Here is a 15929-nt window from a genome sequence, read left to right on the forward strand (position 1 = left end):
CACGGGCGTGCGCCTCGCGCCCTAATCTACGTGCTCAAGCTGGGTACATAAGACAAAAGAGAGTTGCTGTAAACGGCCTGGATAGCATGCTCACACATACATGTTCATTGTATATACTATTGTTCGTGGCGCAAATGCTAAAACCTACGAACGGCGAGTGAAAGGTTACTTCTGTGGAGTCTTGTGCCCGGTGCGTCGTGTATGGGACGAGTTTTGTCATGCGAGAACGGGCGTTTACTTGGTCGAGGGGCGAGAGTTCGTCTTGCTCTTAGAGGCAGTCGACTTTGAGCTCTTGCTGCTAGACATAGTTGCCTTTGAGCTCTTGTTGCTGGACGCAGTGGGCTTTGAGATCTTGCTGCTAGAGGTAGTAGGCTTTGAGTTCTTGTTACTAGTGGTGGTTGGGTTCGAGCTCTTGCTGTTGATGCTGCTGCTACTGGCCTTCTGAACAGCTTCGGCCTCAGCAGCCTTCTTCTTGGCAAGATTCTCCGCCCTGGTCTTCTTCCCGCGCTCGATCGACTCGGCCTGGGAACGAGCACGCATCTCGGCTAGCTCTTCATCGGTCCACTTGGGGAACCAGTCGGGAAGGTCGATGTCGGTGGGTTTTGGGAAGAGCTCATGGTACCGGAATGCCAGCTGCCAGTCGTCACGAGCAAGGAACTCTTCACCCGTAAGAGCCCGAAGGGGGTTCGGGCGGTCTCGAACGTGGGTAGCGGTGCTGCCCACAAGTGCGAGGTCGAGCGGAGAGATTTCTGCGAGAAGTGACTGGAAGGCTTCCTCAGAAGTACGAGGGGCTGCCGAGTCGGGCGAGTCGCTGGCACTGCTGGGCGCAGCTGCTTCGGGGTTGCGCGAAATGGCCGCGCGCATCCCGTCCTTGTCGGCATCGGTGGTGTTGAAGACGACTTGAGTTATCGAAAAGGGGAGGTTGGGATTGGCGACCATATGCTTGGCGGCGTCCTTTGCGAGCTTCGGGATGACGATGTGATGGGAGGGCAGGGGATGACCGTTGGCGCGGAGAGTGAGACATCCGAGCAGTCTTTCCGCCTCTCCAGTGCAATACACGATTGTGAGATTCTCGAGAGTGGGAGGGAGCTTGAGGCAGCCGAAGAGTTCCCAATCCTTCCCCATCTCGCTGGTAACAAACATGAGGATGATCCTCTTGGCCGCACTGAGAGGACCGTCGAACACCGGGAACAGAGGCCAGTGCTGAAGTGTGGCGCCGCGAATAACGAGGGTCTTGGGGCGAAGTTCGTGAATGAACAAACAGTTGCTCGTTATGTTGTGGCCATGGACGTCGTCATGGAGGCGGATCTTTCCATTACCGCCCCACCAGTAGGAAGAATAGAGTGTGATACGCAGTGTCTCGAGACCACGAATGTGAGGCATCCGAAGCGCGAAGATACCCTTCTCACGAAGTTCGCCGAGCAGTTTGTCGCTCGCGCACCTCTCTATTGGATGATGGTCAATGTTGAGGAACTTGGTGTACTTCTTGAGATATTCGTAGCGCATGACTGGACGGCCAATGTCTCCAGTCTTGCTGGTGACGCAGGGGTTCTGAATGGCCTGTCAGCGCCTTGCAACCCCGGCAGACTTGCCATGGCCTGTGAGCTTACCTCGAAGGTGATGGCGCAAATGGGTTCCTCCGCAGAGGCAACATCCTCGCCCTCCTTGTCTTCCTTGCCACCCTTGGGGTCACTCTTGTCTTCCTTTGGGTAGCCTGTGTATTCGTCAGTGTATACCCAGGGGCTTTGCCGGATGACACTGGTGCTCACTGATCCTGGGGCTAAGGATGACAGGGAAGCAGCCGTTGAGGTGGATGTGGGAGTACAGGCGGGGAATGACGGCGTGGAAGAAGGTCGAGTTGACGCGCAGACACGAGATGAAGTCGTCGCGATCTACGTGGGACATGATCTCCGAGACGACCTCCACGGGGGGTTGTATCGGCGGGAAGGGTGGCTGTGGCTGGGGATTGTCTGCTAACATGATGGTGATGAGGAAGGTTGAGAAAGGCAAGTGAGTGTTGTGAGTGTGGAGTGGAGAAGAGAAGAAAACAAAACACAGCAACGCCGCGTGTGGTGGTCGATAGTCGACAGGATCGCCAGGGCGGCGGGGCGCAGCTCCCCAGTGTCTGTCTGCCTTCCTCGCCTTTCTCGACTTCCTCTCACCGCTCTCGCCGTCAGGGCCACTCTGACCTTCACACTGCAATTTCAGTGCAACTGCTGTAACGTCTTGACTGCATACACTACCTATAGATACCAAAAGACAACAACACCACCTCGCCCTCACAACCGCGAACCACGAGAGTCGCCAGCCCTGAAGGAGCACGTCGCGCGATCATGTGTAGGGGCAAGTGATGGTTTTGACGGGTGCGCTGAACTTAAGCCGCAATGACACTCATAGAAGAGAGAACACTGGCTTACTTCTTCTCAGCACGGAGCTTCTCAATGCGAGCCTTGGTCTTGGTGACGACCTTCTCCTCGTCGTAGATGCCGGTGACGCTGGGGTGGACAGCGACCTTCTGGGCCCAGGCCCAGAAGTTGGGGGCCTGCTGCTCGATCGAGGCGAGGAAGCTGGCGGGGTAGACGCCGGCCTTGCCGAGGGAAAGGAGACGGACAACAAACGAGCCAGTGAGGACCTGTGGTGGTTAGCACTCTGCTAACGGGATATCGAGCGTGTTGTTGGTCCCGACAGGACAGCGCCGAAGCGGATCTGCTCCCTGTCCGGACCGGAGCAGATTTCATCGACCAACAAAAGCCTTCCAACACGTCCAATACACTCACCTCGGCAAGAGTAAGCTTGTCGGCGCCGCCAAAGTAGGGCTTAGCGTCCTTGAGGAGGGGCTCAACCTCCTTCACAAGGCCGGCGGTCGCAGCCTCGGTGACGGCGGGGAGCTCATCCTCGGAAGCGGTGTAGATCTTGAAGAGGGGGCTCTGGAACTTGGAGAAGAAGGCGTCGACGAAGAGGGCGATGCGGGCACGCTTGAGGGCGCCGCCGGGGGCGCTGGACTCGGGGACGAGGTGGGAGGGGTACTGGTCGGCAAGGAAGGCCGCGACGATGCCGCTCTCAATGATGATCTCGTCGTTGAACTTGAGGGCGGGGACAAGGCCGCGGGGGTTGATGGCGAGGTACTCCTTGGTACGGGGAGTGTCGAGGTCGACAATGTGCTCCTCGAACTTGAGGCCGAGCTCAGCAGCGGCGATGTGAGCGCGGTGGGCCCCTGGTGGGGGGTCAGCGTGAGATTCGGGCATCGAGCCATGACGACGCGACGACTCACAAGGGCAGAGGTGGTTGGTGTAGAGGACGAGCTTGTCGTTGGCCTGGATGGTCATGGCTGCTACAGTTGATGCTTGTCGTGCGTGTCTAAGAAGGAGGCGTAGAATGGCGAGTATGAGCTGGGAAAGACGTGGACCGCGCCGAGCCAAGGACCTTATAAGCGTGTGATGGTGGGGGATTCGGAAATTGCCGACAGCTGACTGAGATTGCAATGACGCGATGCGTCCAAATCCAGCCAACGACTGAGGTGCCCGCAACAGCAGGGTCCCCACGCTAGTATCCCACGCGCCTTAGTCATTCGGCATACCGCACGCGCAGCCAGCACGAGCCGGTGGCCTACGACCGCGCGACCGAGCACGAGCTCACAGCACGGATGGGGCGTGGTGCGTGTCAAAGCATCGTGACAGGGTGAAGGGCGTCGTGGCAAGAATGATACACGCCGACGGCCTCAGCCGGAAGCTATCCCCCTGGCGGCCGTGCAGATCGACACCTTGTCTGGACAGCCAGCTGACGCAACTGATACTATACGCATGGTCATGCATGACTCGAGCCCGAAGGCAAAGGCATTCCGCGGACGGTATGACGGAAGGTAGCGAGCGCACAGATCTTGGAACGGTTCCTTCGCGGGGTGGGTTCGGCTGTCGGGCAAAGCAAGCAATGCAGCTGGTCTGCAAAGCGAGATAACCATTCTTACAGCTCGCCGGCAGCCCAAGCTTCTGAAAGGGGCCCAATTCCATCATGAAGCCGCCCGCGTCAGCATCTGCACCCCGCCTCAGCATCTGCACCCCGTGATAGCCGCAACCGATACCACGGAGTCCATCCCGGCCTCTCGACCTCGATACGCCTGCACAACCCGCGACCGCGGCTCATGTGGCCTGTCCTCAAGCGGCATCGCTGATCAATACAGGCGGTCTAAGAACAGCATCCAGCCTGCTTGGCCGGTACAGCGGTCCCCAGTGCGGAGTGTACTCGGAGTATCCGCCGAGCCAAACATTGACGGCGACTCCGCGTTGCTCCCGTCATTCGCGGTGCTCCACAATCGTGCACATCGCTATATGACTCGGCTTCTAACTCGAGTCCGCACTCTCTCTCATCTTCCAAACTTTGCGTCTCCGCAACACCCCAGCCGATGTCGACCACTGCAAGCGGTACCTCCACGCCCGCGGCTATCCGGCCGCTCGCCCCGGCCGACCACGAGCCGCTGCGCGCCCTCAACAACGAGTTTGCGGCCGAGCTCAACTGGCAAGAGCCGGACAGCTTCGAGAGCCTGCTCTCGAACGCATTCTTCACGCGCACCATCGGTGACCAGGAGGCGCTGCTCGTCGCCTTTGACCAGGACGACACGTATGACAATGTCAACTTCATCTGGCACGGCAAGCGCCGCGACAAGTTTGTCTACATCGACCGCATCGTCATCTCGCCCTCGGCACGAGGCAAGGGCTACGCGCGCGCCCTGTACGACCACTTGAATGCTGAGGCGAAAGCCCAGGGACACCAGTGGGTCACCTGCGAGATCTACGTCGACCCGCCCAACCTCGGCAGCATTGCCTTCCACGAGAAGCTCGGCTTCAAGGAGGTCGGAAGGGGCCAGGCCAACGGCAAGACGGTCGGATACTTTGAGAAGCAGCTGTAGAGCATGGGGGGAGATGTCACGGGTGTTGAATAGATGGACTGTGGACTGGCACGGTGGTGCGTGTGGCACTTTTGTGGCTGGTTGCCTCGATCAAGAGGGCCACATTCGACTGCTTCACCCAACCATCCCTTGATGATATGACTTCGATTCACTACTGAATGCCCTACCATACTGCCTACGCATCCTCTTATACCTTTATACCCATTTAATCGCTCCAGCCCAACATCCCTTCATCACATGACTACTTTCTCTGCTGACTGTCCTACCCTACTTCCTACACATTCCTTTGTACCCTTGTACCCTTATACCATCTACTCTACACGCGGTCAACGTGCTCGATAGCCTTCTTCTCGTTGTCCTCGTCGACCTGGTCGGGAGCAACGCGGACGTTGGTGTCGCCGAAGAGCAGACCAATCTCCTCGAGGGTCTTGTTCTTGGTCTCGGGGAAGAGGAAGTACGAGATGATCGCGTTCGACAAACCGCACACGGCGAATACGATGAAATACTTGTAACCGATCTTGTTGAAGGCGATGGGGGTGACCTGGCCTGCGGCTGTCAGCATGGGTGCCGAGTGGAGATGATGTGAAGAAGGGGTGTGGAGTGGAGATGGCGTGCGGATGTTCGTCTACATCTACGGCAGCCGAAAAACGAGGGTAATTCGGGAGCGCGGGAGCAGATTCTGAAAACAGCGGGAGTAAATTCTGAGCCCACTTACCGATGATAACGTTGTTGAGCCAGTTGGTGGCAGCCGATACCGAGGTTCCAAGAGCGCGCATGTGCATCCTGAGTTGTCAGCAACGTGCCTGAATGTCGCATGTAAATACGGGAAGATCTCAGACTGGTAGATCCAGCTGACGGGGCCGAACGAGAAGGAGAAGGTGAGAGAGAAGAAGAAGACGGCGGCGATGCCAGCGATGCCGGTGCCGGTGCTGTGGTAGACCTCGCCGGCGCGCTTCGCCTTGTCGAACGGAGCGTTCGCACCGGCCTCCCAGGCCATGGCGACACCGCACATGAAGCCACCGATGATAAGGGGCCAGCGACGGCCGATGCGGTCGACAATGAAGGTGATGAAGATGAAGGTGCAGATGACTGATGGAGGTGAGCGATGGTGCCACATTGCCACGTGTGCCACGTGGCACTATTCTGCCACGTGACTTTGACTCACCACCCCAGGCTCCCTGGATACCGTTGATGAGGAGCGTCTTGCTGTCAGTGTAGCCGAGAGCGGTGTAGATGACGGTGCCGTAGTAGTTGTTGACTGGGGGGGTTAGTTGCATGGCGAGGGGGAGGGTAGGCGGGGGGCTGGCGGGATCCGCCGGCCATATCCCCCCTGCCTCCACTCACCATTGCATCCGGTCCACTGGGTCATGGCCTGAACAAGCATACCACAAAGGGTACGGTGGAGGTTGGGCTTGGAGTTGAAGAGCTCGGCGTACGACGTGGTCATGTTCTCGCGCTCTGTGCCAGGTCAGCTGGTGTGGCGATGGATGCCAAGCCTTTGCCGCCGGCGCTGCCGGCGTCGCCAGAAACCCACCCCACTCAATCTGCTCGACCATCTGCTGGATCTCGGCGTCGACAATGTCCAGGCTGGCGTTCTTGGAGCCACCGTGGAGGCGAATGAGAGTGGAGCGAGCCTCTTCGGTACGGCCCTGCTTGGCGAGCCAACGAGGCGAGTAGGGGAGGACGAACATGCCGCTGGAGGGGGTTAGCTTGAGTCCCCCAGTGCCAACCCGTTGCCAACTTACGCCAGGAGGAGGACAGCGGGGACGAGCTGAATACCAAGGGGGATACGCCACTGGCCGTTACCGTTGATGAAGCCGGTGCCGTAGCCGACCCAGTTGGCGGCGAAGAAGCCCCAGGCGATCATCATCTGGGTCCAGCCGGAAAGGAGACCGCGAGCGTGAGGGGGCGAGATCTCTAGTGCGCGTTAGCCCTGTCGCGCCGGCCCTTATCAACCGCACTGACCAGCTTGGTACACAGGAACGATCATGGACAGAACACCGACCGAGCAACCGGCGATGAGGCGACCGACAATGAGCATGGCAGCGTTGACAGCAGCGGTCTGGAGGGTGCAGCCGACAATGGCAATCACACAGCCGAGCTGGATGGTACGCTTGCGGCCGATCCAGTCGGCAGTCTGACCAGCAATGAGGGAGCCGACGAACGCGCCGCCACCGAACACGGCGACAATCGCGCCGATGATGCTGTCCGAGGGGTTGTTGAAGTACGAGTGGAAGTGGGTGTACGACGGCGAGATGACCGACGAGATGATACCAGAGTCTGACGGGGTTAGAGACCTGCCCACTGTCTGAGCTACCCACCGTAACCAAAGAGGAACGAGCCGGTAGCAGCGAAGATGGCTGCGACATAGTTGATGAGGGAGGGCTTGGTCGCCGCTGCGATCTGGGTCGAGGTGTACCGCGCCATGGTGGAGCGCAGCTGTGGTTGTTGATCCTCGGGTTGATGAGATATCGGGGAGCCCACCTGGGCCAAGGTTATATGTGTTTGACGCTCGCGGCTGTCAGGGGTTGATGCATGAGCAAAACGCTAGAGGTAGTGGTGCTCCGGGCCGCCCGCGCCGCCGCTGGTCGCGTTCGCGCTAGGCAAACTCACACAGGCAGGAGACCTCGATAACAGCCGGCGGGGGGGAGCAGATACACGAGCGGGGTTTCTGCGCGGCCGAGGTTGTTCACGCGGACGTCCCAAAGCCGACCCCGGTTCAAGAGTGTTCGACTGGGCTCAGCTCACAGTGGGATATGCGGGGAATGGGCAAGCGGGGTTGTTGCTGTGAGAGAGATTTGCTAGTCAGTGGGGTTCAATGGTCGACAGGGCTCCGGCCAAGCCATCGCCGGTCGCCTCGGCGGCGTGCCAGCGCGCCAGGTCAGAGGAGAGGTCAGAGGAGCACGCGCGCTTCCCGGGGTCCGCAGCGCACGGCGTGCAGACCGAGCGTAACAAACAGGGGAGACACCGCATGGAAAAGCCGCAGATTAGGGGCGTCGACACTCCGCCTGGGACAAGGCAACCCCCCTGTGCTTACCGGCACCCGGTGACTGCTACAGCTGGTTGTTCACAGAGATCTGGACAATCATGGGGAGCTCGGGATTGGGCGAGGCCCCAGAGGGCCAACGTGCCTTGGGCATGCGGGGCAAGCCACGATTTTCCCAGGTGCCATGCCTTTCGGTGGCGCTAACCCCGGTTTCCTGACGTCAACACGGCGTTATACTTAAGCGGTACGGCGCTGGAGATTGATCAACAACTTCCCCCATATTTCCTCACGTGTTTCCTCGTCGTACGTCGCTGCCAAAGCTGGTTGTCAGTGCGGAGCCGTCCACCATCCCAAATGCGGACACGGCGATATCGACGGCCCGCTGCAGGATCACATGCCGTGGCTTGATGGAGAGGAGCGGCCCGGTACGCCCCACTCACCGCCCGCAGAAGGATCGTCACAGCCACAGAGACGCGTAGGCTAGCGACCAAGGCAGCTGTCGTCGTGAGGTGGCTAAATCGATGCGCGCGCCGGCCGGCCCGGCCTCAATCAGAGAGCTCAGAGGCGCTCCGCAGCACTCGGCGAGTGGAGGACGAGTGGAGGCGAGTGGAGGGGGTGTGGAGGACAACGCAGTCAACCTCCTCCGACCCCGACAGATCGGACGACCATCGGGTTCTGCGAGCTCTACGAGTGGCCAGCCGCTCATGAGTACTCCGCGATACCCGGGCCAGACGTCTCCTCCGTGTCGCTTCCCCTCGGAAAAGACCATCCGAATGAGATATCGCCGACGGCGCATCGCAACCGTCCAAGACACCGCCGCCCGGGCCGTGGTGATCATTTGGCATGGCGGCAAGCGGCCCGCTGCATATCTGTCTTGGCAGGCAGTGTCGGTGCCTCATAGAGCACGCGCACTGAAGACTTGCACGAACCATACCCAACAAAGCAGCATTTGACATGACTCCCGGCCGCCATGTGGCCTCGGCGGCGTACCCCGCTGCCCGATGTTCATTGTGCCCGACGCGGAGAAGCCTACCTGTGCCAAGGCATGTGCCGTGTGTATGGCGTGAATAGAATTGATAGCGGCAAGACTCACCTGCAAGCTTGCATGTGGATGCTGGAGTGAACAAGGTGGGGAATTGGGGTGGGGGAGCGCGGTGCACAGTGCGGGCCGCACTGGTCGCCCGCTCGGAGGTCAGCCGACATCAGAATCGATAGGCCCAACAGTGCGGCCAAAGTCACGTCCACATGACTTGCCCATCGTACTCTTACCATCCTTTTACCTCTTCACCTCGTCGCATGCACGGCGACGTACCGACCTTGCGGGAGACGATAGGCCCCACCGTGCGGTGTTGCCAAGGATGGTTGTTTGGATGTCGTTATCCAGACACAATTTCCGTTGGCACCGGCCCATTCGTGTGCGTCGGATTGTCTGGGTTGGCTGTTCGACACAAGTCTTGACACGTTCGACGTGTCGCATCCCCAGAGAGACTTGTAAACTGCTGGGGTCAGTGGCTGTTATCGTCAAGCAATCCCCATGCTCTTGCAGACTGTTGGGCGGGGGCGGTAGTCGAAGGTGAAGACCTGGTGGTCCACCTCGCCCCTCTTCAACTCACTCTGAGGGGTTAGCCCGAAACTGTGAGTTCCCCAGCAGCACCATGACATTCTGGTAAGATGATGATCTGTTGCTAACGGTCGCCAGAAAGCACTCAACACGGAGCGAGGTTGAAGGTTGACAATGCCAGCTGATCGCAGGAGGCCCATCGCAAACTGATTCCGGTCAACACCCTCGACAAGTCGCCAGCCGCGAGGTTGACATGTGGTCGTGTTTCTGCGAATGAGTGGGATTCGACCTAACAAGGAGATTGAGGGGTCAGATATCTACACGAGGACATGTTCATCGAACAACTTCCTGCGAGTTATGAGTGCAGGCGCCGACAAAAACTTGGGCACTGGACACGGACTTACGGAGCGGACGCACGGCGTTGGCCCACCCCGCCAAGCCACCACACGCACATTATCTGGCGCCGAGCTCGGATGTGCTCTGCTCGTTTGGGAGCATATCCGTATCGCCGTGAATTGTCGCGAAGTCGGTGATTGTCAAGTGAGTGTGCTTTGAGATATGGTGTGGATCTGACAGATTTAGTGGTGCGCCCCGCGATGGTCGCCAGCAGCCAACTGGCGGCCTCCGTGCTGACCCAAACAAGTCGTTGCCTCTGAAGCCTGCGCCCTTGTTATCGGCGTGGCCAAGCGCTTGCAGAAGTGCATCACCGCGGGGGTCACCAATGACCATGTTGTCCAACTCATGCTGCATTCCCCAGATGCGTACATATCGACCGTGGTGCTCACTCCAGCTAAGCCCCCATTGAGCACAGCCTGGTCGTGCGAAGCCACTCATCGCTCACTCCTCGTGCTTGACAAGAAATTCGATGCTGCGTCACTGCTGACCAGTCGCTTTGCACCATCAATGTCCAAACGCGATGAATAGCAGCGCTTGAACGTACGCGGTCTTACAACACCTTGGACATCGGACATTGATGGACAGGTATGGCTTTGTTGACGGGTCGGCGCCACCGGCGGACAATGCCGTAGGAGTCAAAACCTGTGATGGGCACAATCAGTCCACACGACCAAGAGGGGCTTGTTTGACTCGTTGTTGACAAACACTTTGATGGTAGTGAGAAGCTGACACGCAGCATAAATACAGCCATCCGGGGGCCGCACTCACTTCCTCTCAATACGCCTAGTCATTCCCTCCTCCCCTCCCAGAAGTCACTTCATCTGGTGACACCACCGAGCCCGCCATGCCGCCCTACCAACTCCCGCGAGACATTGTCGAGGAGATTGTCTCTTACGTGGACCAGGGGGACCTCCTCCCCTGTCTCCGAGTCAACTCGACGTTCTTCCACGCCGTCATACCTCGTCTTTACCAGCATGTCTCTCTTCAATCAGCAGCGAAGTCCAAGTGGCCAATCGTCCTGAAACGTGAATGTGTGTATCTTCCCGTCCTATGGATTCAACACTGACTGCCTCCTAGCCGAGGATGGCGACACAGGCGCGGAGGCTGCGGAGGAGGAGGGCCCCGAGACCACGCCCAGTCCGGCCAGCGAGTCAACAACAACCCGCCCGGTTCTTTTCTCCGTACGTCCTTGTCCCCACACATCAGCTGATGCAGCGTCAGAATGCGTGCATCACCAGCGTAACGGGTGACCTCGGCCGCAGTGTCCTCCGCCATTCCTGGCTCCTCCAGTATACTCGGTTCCTCGATATTGCCTCCCATCCCACTGCATTTTGCTCCGCCGACCCGACGTTGTCCAACCTTGAGGAGCAGGGAATCCGCCTTTGTGAACTTCCCAACCTCCCCAACTTGGAGGCTCTCCGCCTGACCCTGCGTAACCCTTCATCGCCAACGACATACGATTCTCATGGCCCACAGACCGGAGGAACCCCGACAGGACTGGCAAGCTGGCACTGCGACGAGAACCTGAGCACTCGGAGATGCTGCCGACTTCTGGAACGCCTCCGGCCGACGACTTTGGTTCTCCGAGGTGACGCCCTCTCCCGTAAGCGCATTTTGTGCGTTTACAACGACCTTCTCAGCGCTGTCAAGAAGCTTGTGCTTGCGGGCGGTACATTTGAAGGGGAAGGGTTTTTTCTATGGGACTTCCCTACCCCTCCCAACCTCTGCGACCTCACGGTCGTCCAGTGCACCAGCAGTGCCACGCGCTTCCTCAACTGTGGCGGAGTACACCCCGGTGATGGTTTTATTCACGGGCACCTTCAGAGTCTGCAGTTTTCTCTTGCATGGCTGTGGTACCGTCACGTTGAGTTGTTTCCCGAAAGCCCGTTCACGATCACAGAAGTAATTTTCCGTGACGCCGATGACGACAATGCGGTCATGCAGGCAGCGGTTGCCCGGAACCCCGAAACGACACCGTTGAGTCTTCCGGTGGCTTCTGTGCAGCGAGACCTCCTCGCAGACTTCTTCAATTTACTGGCTCAGGTGGATGCGGAGGACTCGGAGGCGGAGGACTCAGTCCCTCCAAACACTCTTCGCATTCTTTCTGGAGAGGAATATCTGGCTCGCGAGGACTGGCATCTGGCCTTCCGGTACACCGAGCTCTTCCCCTAGTCTGCAATGCCACAACGGCTGGTGCCACTCTATTCAGTCCACCCCGGTGCATTCTCGTATAACTAGCCCTACCGCGCATAGTTATCTCTCTATCGAATGTATCGTCTTGTGCTATCTCTCTAGTCGACTTGCCTAGTGTCTTAAGTCTTCAACGAAATGGACTCAGTGCCACTCGCCCTCATCGCCTTCACGACATGGTCACCGGCCGGTATTTCCACCACCGACGAATCCCAAGGCTGTTCCAACCGCACTATGAGCACAACCATGGCCTCGCTGGAGGTGTGCGCCCATTTTCCAACATCTTTGTCCCTGTCTGTCCAGAGACCCGGCCGGCGCCCCTCGGTGAGGCGACACGTCACGACGAGTGTGTGGTTTGTAGTATTGCATCCTGGATGCGATGCATTGTCGGCCCGCGCACCGAGCTCTCCGTGAGCTGCCGAGCCCGCCATGCTGCTGTTCCAGCATCGAATCCATCTCAAGCGAGGTAAATGATACCAAGGAAGCCGGCCTCGGCGATGAAAACCGACGGGATGACGTTGTTCGGATCCGAAGTCGCCGAAGCAGTCAAAGAGCTCCAACTCGCGCGAACCGGATGTCTCCTTGGCACACTTTATAACTTTTGAGATCCGCAGCTAAAAGCTCTGACTCCCCACTCACTCTCATCCTAGCGCGCAATGACTGCAGACTACTCTGACCTGACGATCGTGCGGTGCACGCCCGAGCAGGCCGACATCGCCATCACCAACACATACGAGGCTTGGGGCGAGGGCATGCCGCTCGAGCCGTACCGCGCCCACTTCCACTCGATTCAGACGGCGGGTGGGCCGTGGGCGGGCGACCGGTAGGCGGCATGGGCGCTCGTCCCGCGCTCTGAGCCGACCACGCGGAACATGCTCTGCCAATGCATCACGTTCGTTGTGCCGTCGGTCCAAAGCTAACCCGCAGATGGCGGCGCGACGCGCTCATCCTTCCGCCGGGAGACAGCACTCCGCGCAAGGGCACATGTTACGGGGTCGCAGCAGTTTACACGCGCCCTGAGCACCGCAAGAAAGGGTACGCGCGGCACATGTGCCAGCTGCTGCACTATGTCCTTGCCGACTCGAAGAACCTGCCTCCATTTCCCACGGCTTGGGGTGCTCCGCCCGACGCCAAGGAGCCGGCCGCCGACTTTAGCGTGCTATTCTCCGGGGTAGGGCGCGACTTCTACGCCAACTGCACGATCGGGAACGAGCGACCGGGATGGGTCTACCAGCCGATTGTCGCCCGTACATGGACCGTTAGCACTGCCGAACCGGCCAACCTGGATGGCGTGGAGTTGGTCAAGCGTGATGGCCTGGCCGCCGTCGAAGAAGAAATGGGCCGACGCCTGGCACGTGATCTAAACGGAGTGGGCGACGCGACCAAGACGCGTGTGGCCATTCACCCTCAGTAAGGTGCCCCAGTCAGCCGTGCTAACCCCAGTGCCTTGCTCCGCTTTCTCGAACAGTTCAGCGGTAACAAGAAGGCAGATAGCACCAACGCGCTTTTCTTCCCGCCTGATGCGGATGGCGAGCGGCCCTTCGTCGCCTACGTAATCGCCATGCCTGAGGAGGGTAAGCCTGAGCGCCTGATCGTCACGCATGTGAGCCACACTGCGCGCGCCAGTGTCCCTTTTGCTGCTGTTCAGCATGTGGCACAGTTGCAAGGCGCCAAGGAGATCGAGGTCTGGGGAGACGCAGGTTGGGATACTGAGGGCTCTCCGCGCCTTGAGAGCGACGTGCACACCCCAGCCATCGCCACATATGCACTCGACAACGTCGAGTGGGAGTACATTGAAGAGTAGGTTGATGTGTGGATGTGGCTGACGGACAGTTATACTTGGTGTTGAAGGCCAGCTCGCCTCAGCTGGAGTGACAGCGACTGCGTGACCATGTGCCTGTGGACGAAGTGGGAATGGGCGGTTGCCACCGCGAAACCTTCGGCTTGCTCTGGCAACCTGGCCATTGTCCTTGGTGCATAGGATCATAAAATATAGTCAATAGTCCGTGGCTCTAAACACCCCTTTTAACGACGGCGACAGCCACCATCAACGGAGAAGTATCCCTCCGCGCACGACTCGGCCTGGCACTGGCCTCGGCGGCAAGTCACGCCGTAGCCCTGAGGGTGGACTCCGTCGAGCGAGGTGCAGCTTCACGTTAGCCCCAGTTCCCACCCAAGCACTCACTCCAATCCGACCGTCTGGTTATTGCTAGGCACCATCGAGCCGTTGAGGCAACCGCCGCACGAGTCTGAGGTCAGCGGGTCTATACCACCCCTTGCGACTTACTCAGCTCCGACGACACGTCGAGGCACTCATAACCTCCCTCGGGGACCTTGCAAGGCTCAAGACCAGGCGGGCAGTACGCCTCGGCGCCATCAATGGCCAGTGGCTTGCGGTTGCGGCGTGCGATCGCGCCAGACACCTGCGGAGCATGCTGGAACAGGAACCGGGCCTTGTTTTGGCAGTTGACGATGAGCGGGAGGATGACGGGGTAGTACTTGAGGCATGCGCATTTCCAGCCCTCAGACTTGCCGGAGTTGGCCCACAGCAGGGCGTAGTTCTTGGCCTGGCACTGGGCAAAGCATTGGTCGGGGGTCTGGACAGTCGTGAAATCATTGTTCTGGTTCGGCGTGTCCAAGATGTTGGGGATGATGCTGTCGGCGCAGTACGCGTACGAGAACGACGTGACCAGTTTCGACGCCTAGAGTCAGCGGTGATGGTTGATGTCGAGGCTCACAATGTATCCACCCCTGGGGCAGGCGTCCGTGGGAACAACGACCACCTTGTAGAAGTACGAGTTGGGCGTGTACGTCGTGAGGCCGTTGCTGGGCCCAGTGTTGCTGCAGACGCACTGGCCGGGGGCGTAGTAGCTCCACTGGAAGCCACCACAAGCAGACTGGCGTCAGCTAGAGGAGCGCGCCCAACACTCACCAAACACGCCTCATTGTTGGCAGCGGGCTTGAACGTCGGGGTACCCGCGAAGGTTGACGTGCACACCACGAAGGTGGCGGCTGACACGGTTCGCGCGGCGAGAACAGCCAGCAGAAGGATGGACAGCATGGTGCGTGCGTATGTGTGTTGGGGGAAGACAGTCCACATCGTGTTCGGGACCTGTATAAGTATGCAAAGCTCTTGCTACCATTGCAACGTCGCCCATGGCAGGGTTGTGACCTCGCCACATGTCTACCGACGGACGGGCCACGCCACGAACGTGATGAGCGCGGCTGTTCAGGGCGATTAGGTCACAACGTCACAACCCTTGTTTTCTTCTCGTATCGTGTTCATGTGAAGGGAAGGTTTGGAAGCTCGCGCCCCTCACACTAGCACAACCCGAGACCTGGCCGCCCAGGCTAATGTCACCCGAGACCGCGGAGTAGGCACTACTGATACCCGTGCCGCCAGTCTCGCGGCTTGTTTGAGATATTTTTCGGCCCCAAGGACATAGTCTTCGATCATCACCTTCTTGAGGCGTTCTCAGCGGCACCTGGGTACGGGCAGCTGGCGATAAACGCCATAAAGAGTCAACGTTCGAACCCCGTCAGGTCACGCAAGGTTACAGTGTATGGTCTTGAAGACCTCGACTTCAACCTCACTAACAGTTTCTACGCGATTTGTCGATGGCGGGACTTCGGCGGTCAAGCACTCGCCCGTCTGCAGATTCTCGATCTCATCAAGCAGGAAGTAATGAATCAATGGATGAACCCGGGGGATCGACCTCCCCTTTCACCTCCCACTGAAATGGGGGGCCTCAACCGTGGCAACGGCCAGTTCAAGTTTCGTACTCTCGCCGAGTACCTGGCGGACGTGCCGTCTAGGATTGGCGAGCTCAACGCCAGCGATTAGTCTACGACTCGCGATAACCAACTTGCTCCAAGTCTTTATATGTACAAAC

General features: G+C 58.9%; 6 protein-coding genes across 7 annotated transcripts; 2 read left to right on the plus strand and 4 right to left on the minus strand.

The window, feature by feature from the left end:
• Positions 1-234: 234 nt before the first annotated feature.
• LOC62_01G001516 (uncharacterized protein) lies at positions 235-2020 on the minus strand (the record flags this gene model as incomplete). The annotated part of the gene is made up of 3 exons (XM_062768011.1): positions 1770-2020; positions 1611-1714; positions 235-1551 (listed from the first exon to the last, which is right to left on the minus strand). The coding sequence occupies exons 1-3, from the start codon at positions 1978-1980 to the stop codon at positions 235-237; spliced, it is 1632 nt and encodes a 543-aa protein (XP_062623995.1). The 5' UTR covers positions 1981-2020.
• Positions 2021-2202: 182 nt separating this feature from the next.
• Positions 2203-3391, minus strand: se_1 (Pyrimidodiazepine synthase; the record flags this gene model as incomplete). Of its 2 annotated transcripts, XM_062768012.1 has the most annotated exons (4): positions 3272-3391; positions 2778-3214; positions 2418-2632; positions 2280-2310 (listed from the first exon to the last, which is right to left on the minus strand). In XM_062768012.1, exons 1-4 carry the CDS (start codon positions 3324-3326, stop codon positions 2280-2282), a joined length of 738 nt encoding a protein of 245 aa, XP_062623996.1. In that variant the 5' UTR covers positions 3327-3391. The 2 variants fall into 2 exon arrangements, with proteins under 2 accessions (XP_062623997.1, XP_062623996.1); XM_062768013.1 differs by having other exon boundaries at positions 2203-2632.
• A 1008-nt stretch (positions 3392-4399) lies between these two features.
• On the plus strand, positions 4400-4903 carry LOC62_01G001518 (uncharacterized protein; the record flags this gene model as incomplete). The annotated part of the gene is made up of 1 exon (XM_062768014.1): positions 4400-4903. The coding sequence occupies one exon, from the start codon at positions 4400-4402 to the stop codon at positions 4901-4903; it is 504 nt and encodes a 167-aa protein (XP_062623998.1).
• A 249-nt stretch (positions 4904-5152) lies between these two features.
• Positions 5153-7409, minus strand: HGT1_1 (High-affinity glucose transporter). The gene is made up of 9 exons (XM_062768015.1): positions 7225-7409; positions 6869-7183; positions 6649-6820; positions 6438-6598; positions 6248-6361; positions 6069-6161; positions 5728-5992; positions 5619-5686; positions 5153-5449 (listed from the first exon to the last, which is right to left on the minus strand). The coding sequence occupies exons 1-9, from the start codon at positions 7328-7330 to the stop codon at positions 5220-5222; spliced, it is 1524 nt and encodes a 507-aa protein (XP_062623999.1). The 5' UTR covers positions 7331-7409; the 3' UTR covers positions 5153-5219.
• A 5283-nt stretch (positions 7410-12692) lies between these two features.
• Positions 12693-13840, plus strand: LOC62_01G001520 (uncharacterized protein; the record flags this gene model as incomplete). The annotated part of the gene is made up of 3 exons (XM_062768016.1): positions 12693-12859; positions 12964-13446; positions 13480-13840. The coding sequence occupies 3 exons, from the start codon at positions 12693-12695 to the stop codon at positions 13838-13840; spliced, it is 1011 nt and encodes a 336-aa protein (XP_062624000.1).
• A 301-nt stretch (positions 13841-14141) lies between these two features.
• LOC62_01G001521 (uncharacterized protein) lies at positions 14142-15097 on the minus strand (the record flags this gene model as incomplete). Its single annotated transcript, XM_062768017.1, has 5 exons — positions 14142-14154; positions 14222-14285; positions 14324-14738; positions 14775-14933; positions 14969-15097. 5 exons carry the CDS (start codon positions 15095-15097, stop codon positions 14142-14144), a joined length of 780 nt encoding a protein of 259 aa, XP_062624001.1.
• Between the last annotated feature and the right edge of the window lie 832 nt (positions 15098-15929).

The sequence above is a fragment of the Vanrija pseudolonga genome, chromosome 1 (assembly GCF_020906515.1).
Source record: "Vanrija pseudolonga chromosome 1, complete sequence".
In the NCBI taxonomy this organism is placed as follows: Eukaryota; Fungi; Basidiomycota; class Tremellomycetes; order Trichosporonales; family Trichosporonaceae; genus Vanrija; species Vanrija pseudolonga.